Source organism: Capricornis sumatraensis, chromosome 19 (assembly GCF_032405125.1).
Source record: "Capricornis sumatraensis isolate serow.1 chromosome 19, serow.2, whole genome shotgun sequence".
Lineage (NCBI taxonomy): Eukaryota > Metazoa > Chordata > Mammalia > Artiodactyla > Bovidae > Capricornis > Capricornis sumatraensis.
In genome coordinates, this window is record NC_091087.1 from 74,774,798 (window position 1) to 74,788,362 (window position 13,565).

Sequence of the window (13,565 nt, forward strand, 5' to 3'; positions counted from 1 at the left end):
AGGGAGGTGCCCCAGGCTGTGGCCACACGGTGTGACTCGGAGCATACCCCTTCCTGTCTGAGTGTGCCCAGCCACTGGCCTCGGCTGAAAGGAATGCCTCTCCTGCCCTCTTATGCTGTGTCCGGCCACCAGGGTTAGCCTGACAGACCCTGGGACACAAGACTCAGACCCTCACTGAGGCCTGGCCAGGGGCCAGCATATGCGGCTGTGTGCTCCCCTCACAGCCTCCTTTCAGCAGCACTGTGAGGAGGGCTTCTCCTCCCCATTGCACAGATGGGAAGACTGAGGTCTATGAAGGCAGGGTGGTGTCTGGTCTACACCCTAGTGGATGGTACAGCCAAGCCCACGGTGGTCTCTCTTTCTGCTGCACCAGCGGCCTCAGAGTGAAGGCCTGGGCGGGGGCCAAAGGGGCTGCTGCGGACCTTGGCGCGGGAGGAGATTTTGTGCCCCAGAGGCGAGGAGGAGGTGGTGATGCCCTGCAGGGACCTGCAGGAACCAGGTCGGGAGGCTGGCGGGAGCCTGGCACGCCTAGGGACGGAGGAGGCGGGGCAGTGAGGCAGAAGTGAGGCCGGTGGGTCCACAGCTACCCAGGAGGGCCCTCCTCCTCCCCTGGCAGCGGGGGGAGGGGCTGTGTGTGCGGGGAGAGGTGGGGCCTGGGCCCAGGGTGAGGCTGAGCGGCCCTTGCCAAACAGCCGGATCAGCTCCTGTGGGTGCCTGGCATGAAAGCGACATGGATTGGGAGGGATAATGGGGGAAGGGATGGGCAGGGCAGAAGTGCCCAGTGGCCTTGCACCTGGGGACCCTGGCTTTGGGGCTCCCAGGAGGACCCTCAGCTTGGTTCTGGAGGGGAACTCGCAGTCCAAATGGCACCGGCTGGTAGCTGAGACCCCGCAGTGTAGGACTCTGCCCCCGGTATCTGGTGAGGCTGTGGGAGGAGAGAAAGCCCGGCTTCCTGGCCACTGAGTGGCTCTGGTCAAGCTCGGGGCTTTGGGAAGCGTTCCTGGGAGGATGGGCGAAGGTGGCTGGGCTGGTGGGAAGGCAGCAGGGGCTGTGGAAAGTCTCAGGGGCCTAATCCCACCCGCTACCCCACCTCCTGCCGCCTCAGTTCCCCTTTCTGCAGGGGTGGATCACCCTGTGTGCCTCGCAGGGCTGCTGCAGGGGCGAGTTGAAGCCGTGCTGTATGAGTCATGACTTGGTGTATTTACTCTTGGGTGGTGGGGCAGGCCCTGTTATGGGTCACCCCAGTTACCAAGGAGGCCCCTTCCCCTCTGCTCCCCTTTCCCAGCCCTGCCCCCCTCCCTTCCTTAGGGTCAGCCGCGTTCCCCTCCACCCGTCCGGGCCTGGCTTCCCCCACGGTCAAGGCGCCGGGGCGGGTGCTGCCTCTCTGGCTGGTGGCGGTGCCCAGTGCCTGGTGAGCTGAGTTCCAGGCTGTTGACCATTGGGGCGTTTTAAGCGTCTGTGAGCTAGTTACTTGAGATGAGGAAAATAGCACCCCTCCTGGAAGGCAGTGGGGAGTGACGGGATGGGCACTCAGGAAGGGCCCAGGAAATGGAAGCTTCTGTGGTGGTGTTGTCACCCCAGTTGGGGAGCAGGACGGGTGCGGGTGCGGTGGAGCTGCGAAGCTGGAGTTTCCTCTCTGAGCTGCTGTGTGACCTCAGACAGGCCTGCGCCTCCTTGGGCCGCTTGTCCCTCCAACCTGGGAAAGGGCTTGAGGGGGCACTGTGGTTTCTGTAGACCTGAGCCCCAAGGTCATAATCGGTGTCTGGCCCTGCCTGCCTCGTGGTCCCAGCGGGAGCAGCCCTGTTTCTGCTCATCGCGTTCCTCTGGGACCCCAAGCCACAGGACTCAAGAGGAGAACCCAGCAGAACGGAGGATGGGGCTGCGCCTGGATTCCTGCCTCAGCCCAGCCCCTAGCGCCCTGTGACTGCTCTGGACCTCAGTTCTCACTCTGTGCAATGGGCCAGCAGCCGAGCTCTGCCCCCTCCCTCAGGGTCCCCGGGGAGGTGGCCCCAGACAGGGACGAAGAAGAGGCCGGCACGAAGAAGTCGAATGTCCTAGCCACCCAGTATGGCTTCTTCACCAAAGGGAGGAAGAAGGGTCAGCCCAGCTTAGCAGAGACTGAGGGTGAGCCTGAGTCCAGTCCGCGGCCGCCTGCCCAGCTGCCCACAGGTAGGCGGGAGCCCCTTCCCCAGGCGGGCAGGATCTGTGTAGGATGGGGGCTCATTGCAGTGGATGCCCCAATCAGCCGGGACAGAGGGGGCAGGGCACGTGGGCATCAGAGGGCCTCCCCTCCCTGCTTTCATCTGCTGCCCCCTGATCTCAGGATCTGAGCCTGGTGTCCCCTTCCCCGGGCTGGGACACCCCGCATGTTTTGGGGGTCTCGGCCCCTGGGAGGTGAGCAGAGCGGGGGGCGGGTCTCAGAACCCCAGGCCGCGCTAACGCCGTGTTCTGGCCGCAGTGGAGGAGCTCAAGGCCGACCTGGAGCGCGGGCGGCTGGAGGCGGCGGGGCCGCTGCTGGCGCTGGAGCTGGAGCTGCAGGAGGCCGCGGCGGCGGGCCTCGCGAGCGAGGAGGAGCTGGTGCGGCGCCAGAGCAAGGTGGAGGCGCTGTACGCGCTGCTGCGCGACCAGGTGCTAGGGCTGCTGCGCCGGCCGCTGGAAGCGGCGCCCGAGCGGCTGCGCCAGGCGCTGGCCGTGCTGGCCGAGCAGGAGCGCCAGGACCGCGCGGCGGCGGCGGCGGCGGCGGCGGGGCCCCCGGGGTGCCCGGGGCTGGCGGCCACGCGGCCCCGAGGCTGGCTGCAGCTGTGGCGGGACGGCGTGGCGCAGGCGGCCGCGGAGCGCCTGAGCCGGCGGCCGGCCGCGGACGCCGAGGGCCGCACGGAGGCCGAGCGCGCCTTCCTGCACATGGGCCGCACCGTGAAGGAGGACCTGGAGGCCGTGGTGGAGCGCCTCAAGCCGCTCTCCCCCGCAGACTTCAGCGTGGTGGCCGCCTACGCCGAGAGCTACCACGCGGAATTCGCGGCCCAGCTGGCGGCCCTGACGCAGTTGGAGCTGTGCCCGCGAGACACCTATATGCTACTGGTCTGGGTGCAGAACCTCTACCCCAAGTGAGCTCGGGCGCGGGGTGCCGGGCGGGCGTTCCCCGGGTGGGCAGGGCCTGGGTGTCACCAAGTGAGGGAGTCCGCTGGGAAAACGGCCCAGGCGGGCCTGGAATCAAAGGGGCAGGGCTTCCGATGGGCCTGCTTTGCCCCGGGAATCCTTAGTCTCTCCGGCCTTAGCTGCATCCCACAGTTGGGGAAACTGAGGCACAGAGAGTGGGGGCTAGGACTTCATCTTTCTTTCCTGAGTTTCCAGTCTGGGTTAGGGGGTGAAGCCGCCTGTGATTAAGAGTCAGGAAGGGCTGTGGCCAGGAGCAGGGGCCCTGACCTGGCCTGGGTCAGCCCAGGAAGCCAGCTCGGAGGAAGAGGTGCAGGATTCTACATGCCGCAGGAGGCAGGGGCTCTCTGCTCTGGGGCCGCTGACAGTCTAACAGAAGTAAGGGAGTGAGGCAGGGGGGAGCGAGGACAGGCCGGGACAGGGAGAGGCGGGGTGGTGTTCCCAGCAAAGCGAGCAGCCCTGCATGGCCCAAGGCTGAGCTGGGAGGCCTTCTGGGAGCAGTGTGGTTCAAAGCAGGCCGAGGGAGCAGTCCCAGGCAGGATGGGGGGCACTGGGCCTGTTGGGGAAATCCCCACTGTGCAGGGTGTCCCCCAGTGGCAGAGCTGAGTTCTGGCCACCGAGGCCTGGAGCTCTCAGTTTGGGAGGCGCCTGGTGCTGCCGTGGAGAATCCCCGGTACCAACTGGATTCAGATCCGGGGATCCCCTGATACACCCAGACCCCATGCATCCCTGAGCATGTTGCTGCCAGTATCTTGGCTTTCTCTGCCCACCGAAGCTGGATAAGAAAATCTGGAGACAGAGGCAAGAACACAGCAGGCTCCTGCCTCCAGAACTGTGTCCCTGGCTCCATGAGGAACCTAGGGGATCCTATAGCTGGGGGCTCGCAGTGTGTGGTTGGAGATGAACAGAGGGGTAAGGATCCTGCGTGCTTCTCCTCACGCTGTTTCAAAACCAGTCATCAGGCTGGCATTGGGTAGCCCGGTAATTTGGGGCTGGCAGTCTGCTGGCCCAGTCGTTGGGTCCGTTGTCTTTTGTGGGCTGTAGTGAGACGTTCTTTCTATAATGCAGAGGAGAGAAAAACTCGAAGAGGTGGTTTGCAGAGAGGGTGCTGTGAAGTTGAGCCCCAGATACAGGATATTTTGAGGGGACTATAGGTGCAGCATGTAATTCTCAAATGAGGTTTAATCTTTTGATAAAGAAACTTAGTTACAGACGGCAGATCAGGAACAGGTCAAGAACTGGAGGGAAAAAACAGCACGACACCTCTTTTTTCTTCTTTTTTCCCTTATTTTCCTGCAACAAGCATGTCCCTCATTTGATCAACCTGGGTGGGGAGAGACTTAACCTGCAGTGTGGATCAGCTCGGGGCTGGCCCCACTTGTAGCATAAAGCCTGCAGGAAGCCTGGAGGTGTAGACCCTGTAAGCGATGTCTGAGGCTCTCAGGGATGTTAGTGGTCTCGGTTGGTGCTGGTGGGTCAGCCTCCAGCAGGGGCCCGATGAGGACGAGGTTGGGGTGGTGAGTAAGGAGTCAAGGAGGGCAGGGAAGCTGGCCCGGGGCAGGGGATGCCAGAGAGTCCCGCCAGCCGAGCGGGTTCCTTCTTGTTGGTCCTGACTCACCAGGAAGTGCCGGGCCTGTCCCGTCTGCCCCTCCACCTTCCTGTCCTGGTGACCTCTGGGGCTTTAACCTGGGGCCCCGTGGGGTCAGTGCAGCCTGACCTGAGCCCTGAGAGGAGGAGACCCGGGTGGCTCCGTGGAGGTCCCTGTGGCCAGAAGTCTGGGGAGCAAAGGGACACAGCGCATCCAGGCTGGTGGGGCAGGGGTGCTGGCAGCAGAAAGGGCTATTCTTGAGCCTCCGGGCAGACAAAGGCCCTAAGGAAGTGCCAGGGCTGGGCAGTCCCCAGGGGGCTCTGGGACCCAATGGAAGCGCCACAAGGATGGGTGGATATGCCTCTGTCCAGGAAGAGGTTGGGGAGGGGCAGACAGCCCCTCCTGCTGGGACTGGCCCTCCTCTGGGGGCGGCAGAGCGGGTCTGAGGGGAAGGCAGGGCAGGGCTGGTGGGATGCAGTGGGAGCACGGTGGGGGATGGTGGGAAGGAGACAGAGGGTGAGAAGGGGAGGGGGAGCCCTCGGAGCAGGGCCATCAGACCGGAAATGCGGTTCTGCCGCAGCAGGGGGAGGGGGCACTGCTGGAGGCAAGGCAGGGAGCCTGGAGGAGGGTCCTTCAGTGTGCCAGGCGGGAGATGGGGGCTGGGCCGTGGGGTGCCTCTGGCCGGGTGCCTCGAGGCTGATGGGTGTCAGGAGCATGACCTGGAGTAAGAGTGGACGCAGGGAGAGAGTGAACGGAGGCAGGGTGATCCGGGGTTCGGGGCCTGGATGGAAACAAGATGGAGAGGCAGGGGTGGGAGGCACTGGAGGGAAGGCAACTGGGCTGTGCAGGGCTCTGGCCAGGACGGGGGGGGGGGGGGGGGGGGGGTGGACAGCTCTGGTTTTCCTCACGCCAGCCGCTCTGCCCACAGCGACATCCTCAACAGCCCCAAGCTGTCGCCCGAGCTGCAGGGAGTCAGACTGGGGACCCTCCTGCCTCAGACCCAGATCCGGCTGCTAGAGGCCACGTTCCTCTCCAACGAGGTGGTGAGTCCAGGGCCAGTGCCGGGCGGGGTGAGGGGGGGCGAGCAGGGAACCTGGCAAGGACGCCCCCGTGGGCTTCGCCCTACCCTGAGAGGGCCCTTCCTCCCCTCCAGGCCAGCATAAGGGAGCTGACAGCCCGAGCTCTGGAGCTGGAGTCGGAGCGCTGGACCAAGGATGAGGCCCCACAGAGGCTGGACGGCCGCTGCCACAGTGAGCTGGCCATCGACATCATCCAGGTAGCGCCCGCTGCCCGCCCACACTGGCCTCATCCCTGTGGGCAGATGCGCCTGCCACTGGGCACACACCCCCTTGCCCCATGTCTTACCCATGGCCACCCCTGCCCCAGCCCTAGAGCAGGTGGGCTTCTGCTCAGTTTCACCCCCACCTCCACCCCTGCAGATCATTTCCCAGGGCCAGGACAAGGCCGAGAGCATCACCCTGGACCTGGGCACGCAGATAAAGCCCTTGCTGTTGGAAGAGCTGGACAGGTTCCTCAGGAGGTGGGTGATGGGCATGCATGCCCAGAGCGGGGCTGGGGGCTGAGGTGTCCCTGCCGCCCCCTCTCTCAGAGCCCCAGGCCCTCCCTTGGGCCCCAGGTGGGGATGTTAGCTAGACCAGCGCCCCCTCCCGGCCACTAGGGTGTCTGTTATTATGAGCAGGAGTCCTTGTCCCCCTTGCATGACCCACCAGGGCGCTGAGAGCCTCAGGTCATCTGACCCCCACCCACCCCCGACCCCGCTCAGCAAAGCCCCGGGAAGAGCAGCCTCCAACTGCAAAGATGCCCCCCAAGGGATTGAGGCCCTGGCCCCCCTTCAGGTGATGCCCCCGGTGCGCGCCCCGAGTTCTCTTGGCTGCCCGCCTCCCCCCTTCTGCCTGCAGGTCTAGAGGGGCCTGGGGCTCTGCAGCGCCCTCTCCAGGAGCTCTGCAGGGGCCCTGGCCGCGCCGGGCTGAGCGTGTGAAGCCAGTTCCGGGATGCCTACTGCGCCCGCCGTGTGCCGCGGGGGCCGCGTGTGGAGCGGGAGGCTGGCCGGGCGGCTGCGAGGCTGCCCTTGTCCCAGTGTTTCTGCTGCTCCTACGTGTGCCCTTTCCCTCCCACCAGCTACCAGCGCGCCTTTGATGAGTTTCTGGAGCGATGCAGACAGCTGCGAAATTACAGGGCCAATGTCATCGCTAACATCAACAACTGCTGCCCTTTCCGGTAAGGGCGCTGGGCAGTGTGGGGAGTTACTGCGGCTGCCTGCCTGCGTTGGTGGGGGGAGAGCCGGGACCGGCGGGTGGGGAGGGTGGGAGGGGGCGGGGGTGCAGAGGGGCGGGCCGGGGGGAGGTGCCTGGGATGGGGGAGGAGGAGCAGCCTAAGCAGCGATGTTGAATTAAAATGAGCAGCTGGAGAGGAAATGCCCGGGCTTACAGGGCAACAGCAAGCATTTGTCTAGTGCTGGCGGGTCAGGCGCTCTCGCAAAGGGTTTCATTTATCCTGTCAGCAACCTTGTTAAGCAGATACAGTGACTGTGTCCATTGAACCATGAGCACCCTGACTATGGAGAGGCTGAGCCACTTGTCCTCAGTTAGGATGTGGTGTTAAGCAGGTGTTAGGTGGGAAGGCTGGGTCCCGCCTAGGGAGCCTGGATGGAGTGCCTTGGTCTTGCTCCTGCTGGGACAGGGGAGCCAGGGAGGGTTCTAGAGCGATAGTTTAAGGAGATTCGCCTGGGGCTCCCGGGCTGTCTGGATTTAGGGCTGCAGGCTGGATGGGGCTGGCGTGACCTCCCTGCCTCCTGTGCTTCCAGAACGTCTGTGGAGCAGAGGTGGCAGACAAGGCCAGACCTCCAGAACTCCCTGCTGAGGCCCCTGAATGAGCTAAAAAGCCATGGCTTTGATACTCTGCTCCAGAGCCTGTTTGGGGACCTGAAGGTAGTCCAGCCTCCTGCCCCGCGGCACGTGCTGAGTCTAGTGCGGGGTTTACTGGGGCAGGGCCTGGGGGGTCGGCAGCACGTGCTGAGTCTAGTGGTGGGGGTGCTGGGGAGGGCCTGGGAGGGTGGGGTGGGGCATTGGGCAGCAGAAATGAAGACCTGGCTGGAGGAAGTCTCAGCATTGGGCAGATACAAGGAGGCTGGTGGCCCCTGTGATGTTGAAGTCACCCCCTCCTTCAGCCTCGGGATTGCCCTGGGGTGCAAACAAGAAGCCTCAGAGCCCCTCCCTGTTTGGACTCCACCTAGTCCTCAAGCTTGCCTGTAGTTTCCCCTGACGCCCCCAGGCCCTCCTGCCGGACCCTGCCTCCCAGCCAGGACACTCAGAGCCTCTGGCGGCTCCCGCCACATCTACGGGGGCCAGGGCATCCCCAGAGACCCTTAGTGCCTGTACCCCAGGAGGAGGCCGGGGTCCTAGGGGAGGGAGAGGGGGCACTCCTGCCTGCCATCCGGGGGAGCCCCCCTTCACCCCAGTGCCCTCCGGCTGAGGGTGGCCAGGCGGTGACCCTGGATGACTTGGCAGGGTCATCATCATCATAGGCCCAGCCAAGCACTGGGCTGTGTTTATGCAGGAATTTATTTATTTAAGGAGGGAGATGGTGGAGAAGGCCTCAGGGCAGGCAGATGGCAGTCCCGGCTGGTCAGCCTTGGAGAAGGGGACGCAAACCCGGCCTCCACTTCCTGCTGGAGCGCCCAAGCAGTCTTTAATATAACCCGACCCCTCTCCCGGCCCCGTGTGTGTCTGTGCATGCGTGTCTACTGGGCAGGCCCTTCCTCTGCCGGGTGTGGCCACACAGCCTGACTCTCTCTTGTAGCCGCTGTTCAAGAGGTTCACACAGACCCGCTGGGATGCCCCCCAGCAGATCCTGGAGGAAATCATCTCTGCCGTGGCCGAGAGGATGCCCGAGTTCTCAGAGCTGCAGGACTGCTTCCGAGAGGTGAGGGGGTGCTGGGCTGCCAGTGGGGGGACACACAGGCAGGCGTGTGTGTGGGCACACCCGGATGCGCTTTTTCACTCTGGCATCTGCCCCTCCCTGGACCTGGCCTTCAGGGAGGTGGTGGGTTCCCATGGCCCTGCTCGCTCGCCCACCCAGGAGCTCCTGGAGGCGGTCCACCTGCACCTGGTGAAGGAGTACATCACCCACCTCTGCAAGTGGCGCCTGGTCCTCAAGACGGCGGAGCAGCAGCAGCAGCTGGCGGGGCTCGTCCAGGCCAACGCCCAGCACATCCAGCAGTTCTGCGCCCAGAATGTAAGCCCCGCCCACCCCCCCACCCTCCCATTACGGTGGGCTGCCCTCCTGCTCCAAGCTCTTCACAGGTAGGATAGCCCCTCTGGGCCTCTCCAAACCTGATGAGGTCTGACCTGAGCCTCTCTGGGCCCCCGGGCGCGCTTCCGGGCAGGGCCAGCCTCTCTCAACAAGCATGTGCCCGCAGGGCTCCCCGGCCACCTGGCTGCACCACGCCCTCCCCACGCTTGCCGAGATCATTCGCCTGCAAGACCCCAGTGCCATCAAGATCGAGGTGGCCACGTACGCCACCTTGTACCCTGACTTCAGGTGAGAACCGGGGCCTCTAGGACCCAGGGAAGGCAGCGTGGTCCCGTGGTTCCCCGCTGTGGTTGGAACCTTGGGGCAGGTGCAGAGTGAGTCCCTGAGGGTGGACAGAGCGCAGATAGATACTGGCCACTGTACCCAGATCTTTACAGTGGCTGTTCACTCGGTCCTCGCTGCCGCCTGCTGGGGCTGACATTCTTCGTCTCCGTCGTCCAGATGGGACCTGGGGGGTGTGAGGAATGTGTCCAGGGTAACGCTCTGGTCAGTCGTAGAGCTGGGACAACAAAGCCAGGCATCCGGCTCCACACCGCATGAGCCTTTCCTTCAGAGGGGGATCCGAGACCAGAGGGACCAGGGACCTGCTGGAGGCCGTGGCACGTCCGTAGTGAAGCTGGGGTCCGCCGGTCAGCCTAGGGGTCCTCCGAGGCTTGACCTGTGTCCTGGGGCCTCTGTTCTAGAGTGGAGGCTCAATCCCTGACTGCCTGAGGATCTGGTGAGCCAGGGCAGCGGTCTCTGTGGGTTGAGTCCTCTGGTGTGGTCGGCCTGTCCCAGCATAGCCTGGTCCAGCTGCTGGCTGATCTGGTCCACCTGTTCAGCCGCCCATCTACTTACACACTCGCCCCTCCATCTACCCATCATACAGGCCCCTGCTTACCCATCTGGACGCCCATCTAGCTATCCAGCCATCTGGTCACGCACTCATCTACCCATCTGTCCGTCCTTCCATCTATCCATCCATCCACCCACCTAGTCATCCACCTGGCCCCCTATCGTCAATCCATTCACCGATCCTTGTATCCACCCAGCCCGCCAGCAGTTATCAAGTGGTCTCCTACTAGCTACCCGGCTCTGTTTAGGCACCAGGATGCAAGGAGGTACAAGGCACACCAGGCCTTCTGACAGACAGTCAGATGAGGGTTAGCAATGATGAGGTCATCCGGCGAAGGAGTACTGTTTGCAAGTTTTAAAGATTGTTTAACCAAGGTTGTGAGTGGCGGGAGGTCCTGACTTTAGAGCTGGAAAATCCTCTCTGGGGAGGTGACTTGTTCTAAATTTTACTGTTTACTTTTGGCTGTGCTGGGTGTTTGCTGCTGCGTGAGCTTTTCTCTAGTTGCAGCAAGTAGGGACTGATCTCGAGTTGCAGTGCCCGGGCTTCTCATGGTAGTAACTTCTCTTATTGCAGAGCGCGGGCTTGAGGGCTCATGAGCACAGGCTCAGTAGCTGTGGTCCATGGGCTTAGCTGCTTGGTGGTATTTGGGATCTTCCCAGATCAGGGGTGGAACCCGTGTCTCCTGCACTGGCAGGTGGCTTCTTGACGGGAGGTGACATGTTAGATAAGTGCTAAGGGGTGAGAAGGAGCTGGTTACCTCAAGGGCCTGGGGACGAGCATTCTGGGAGGAACAGCCAGTGCAAAGGCCGGACCGGGCAGGAGCTTGGCACCCTCTGGAGGCACTGTGGCCCATGCCGCCCAAGCGCAGTGGGTTAATCAGAGCAGGGCACACTCGTGGGCAGGGGGTTTGGCTGCTGGGCCCTGTGGCTCCAGCCAGGAGTCTGGGGAGCTGGGAAGGGGTGTAAGCAGGGGTGTTGGTGAGCAGGCCAGACTGACAGGACCCTGTCTTTACCAGCAAGGGCCACCTGAGTGCCATCCTGGCCATCAAGGGGAACCTGTCCAGCAGTGACGCCAAGAGCATCCGGAGCATTCTAGACATCAACACGGGGGCACACGAGCCCTCCAAGGCTCTATTTTCGCTTATAAAGGTTGGTTAGCTTTTTCTGTGGCCTGACCTCCTTAGGAGCGCCTGGCGAGCATGGGACACCACTCCGTTTGGGGGCCGTCAGACCAGCACCAGCGTCACAGCCCCAGGCGGCCCCTCTGGGAGTCCTGCCTTCTGCTGCTGCTTCTGCCCAGGCCTGGCCGAGGTGTGGGCCCCTGGGCCGCTGGAACTGGACAAGCCATGATGTGTTGACCCCTCCTGTGGGGCAGGAGCCATGAGGGGAAGCTCTGTGAATGAGAGTGGAGCTTGCACGCCCTTAAGGAGGGGTCAGGAGGGTGTGTGGCTTGGGGACCCAGCTCCGGGATCACCGCCTGTCCTCGAGATCCTGCCCCACCTGCCTGAGGACCGCCCTGCTCAGGCTGAGTCTCCGGCCTCCCCAGCTCCTGAGCGGGCCCGAGCCTCACCCCTCCTGCCTGCTCTGGTCCAGGGCTGTGTCGAGCCGGCCTCAGCCTGTGAATGGAGCAGAAGGAAGAGCTGGAGGAGGAGGAAGGGGAAGATGAGCTCCTGTCTGGGAAGGTGGGGGGGACTGGAAAAGGGCCTTGGAGGACAGGGCAAGTGGGGCAAAGCCAGTGTCCGAGCCCCCGACCCCTCTCATTCCCCTCGGTGTCCCCTGAGGATGGGCCTGGGAGGGCCAGGACCTGCTGGGCTTCTTCGGCTCTGCCTCCCCTGACAAGGGGCCAACCCAGGGATGCCTCTATGGGTCCTCCCCTGGAAGTCAGGCTGAGGTCGGGGCAGGGCCATCTTGACCTCTGACCCCTTGGCCTCTGGGTCAGTTCCCTGTTGCCAATCTAACAAACTTCCACAGCTTGGGAGCCTAAAACGAGAACTTGCTTTCAGTTCTGGAGTCAGCAATCTGACGTGGGTCTGGTGGGCTGAGCCAGGCGGTTCCTCTGGAAACTCTGGCGGGGAAGTTCCTTGCTTTTTCGTTTTTAGAGGCCAGCCTCCCAAGTTTCTTGACTTGTGGGCCCCTTCATTTCCGAAACCAGCAATGGCCTGTCAAATCCGTTTTGCATCTCAGCACTGCCCTCCTACTTGCCCCTGGTGGTGACCTTTAACCCACCAATGACCTTTGACCTACCCAGGCACTCCAGGATCCTCTTCTGATGTTAAGGTCAGCTGATTATTAATTCCACCTGACAACCTTAATTCCTCTGCCGTGGAAACTAACATAGTCAGAGGCCCAGGGATTCGGATGTGAGCATCTTTATGGGGTGGACATTATTTTGCCCACCACAGCCTTCACCCATCCCCTGCCCTGTGGAGTGCCTTATCCTCCCCAGGAAAGCAAAGGTTCACTCACCCTCCTCGGCCTGGGGCAGTTGAGACTCAGGCGTGACCCACCCAGCCTGTGCCTGCGGGAATGCCCCTCTGTGACTGGGTTTGTAGCCGGCTCTCTTGGACTTGTCCCCCTCTTTCCAGGTACTGTGGCCAGAAATTGGCCCTTGTAAATGGTTCACGAAGGCCTTTGTACATTTGTAGAAGTTTGCAGGTTTGAGGTTATTATTATTTTGTGATAGTATGCTTTTGTATGTTTTTTTAAGAACAAACTCTTGGTTTTCATAGCTTAATATAAAGCTGATTTCAAAAGTGACTGTGGAGTGATTTCTCTTGGGAAAGGCTTTCTCAGCCTCGTGGGGTCTGGCAGACTCTGTCCCCAAGCGCCTCCTGCCCACCACTCACTGTGAGCGTGACCTTTGGGAGGGTCTGCTGTGGGCCAAGGCCCCTCACTTCACCCTTCAGTTTCCTCACCTGGAGGTGGTGATCACGAACCTGTCTGACTTCCCCCACAGTCCTTTACAGAAGAGGGGGACAGCGACATTTCAGTTCTGTGCGTCGGACCCAGCGGGAACTGGCTCTCGTTTTCCTGGAACTGACCTCGAAGGGCCCAGCTGTGATCACAGCTGGCCCCAGCTCTCCTCCATACCCCCATCCTGGCCCAGGATTTGCAAAAGGGCAGAGTCCCTGGGAGGCAAAGGGGAACCTTGGTGAACTCATTCCAGAGAGCTGGGGAGTTGGGGAGCCAGAGGAGGGATGACGGTGGGCGGAGTCTGAGGTCCAGCTGGAAAGGCCTGGACATCAGCGGCTGGAGCCAGAGGGAAGGCCCTTTGGGATGAGATGTGGGTGGGATGGACCCACTGATTGTGGGGAGCTCACAGGGGCAAAGGGCGACAGGCCACCCCAGGCTGAGCTCCGAGTGTGGGCCCTGGGCAGGTTGGAGCCTTGGAGTATGGGGATGGCCGGTGGGTTTCCGCCGAGTTCCCCCTGTGGAGCATGGGAGGAGGGGGCAGGAGTGAAGGGGGAGCTCATGGAAGCTGAGGACCAGATGGAAATTTTCTGATCCAGGCAGATATTCATGGAACAAAGAGAATGGATTTGGGCCCCAAAATGCAGAGGGTGCTGAGATGCATGCCCCCCAGCCTCCCTGAAGCAGGGTGGGCCAGGGTCCAAGGAGAACAGAGGCGGTCAGAGACGGGGCCCTGGGGTCGGGGAGC

General features: G+C 62.6%; 1 protein-coding gene across 1 annotated transcript; it reads left to right on the forward strand.

The window, feature by feature from the left end:
* The first annotated feature begins 747 nt into the window (after positions 1-747).
* LOC138095039 (tumor necrosis factor alpha-induced protein 2-like) lies at positions 748-12,211 on the forward strand. Its single transcript, XM_068991000.1, has 13 exons — positions 748-919; positions 1,309-1,411; positions 1,991-2,169; positions 2,459-3,104; positions 5,670-5,784; positions 5,895-6,017; positions 6,181-6,281; positions 6,881-6,979; positions 7,566-7,689; positions 8,561-8,683; positions 8,840-8,995; positions 9,180-9,301; positions 10,924-12,211. Exons 1-13 carry the CDS (start codon positions 748-750, stop codon positions 11,063-11,065), a joined length of 2,205 nt encoding a protein of 734 aa, XP_068847101.1. The 3' UTR covers positions 11,066-12,211.
* The last annotated feature ends 1,354 nt before the right edge of the window (positions 12,212-13,565 follow it).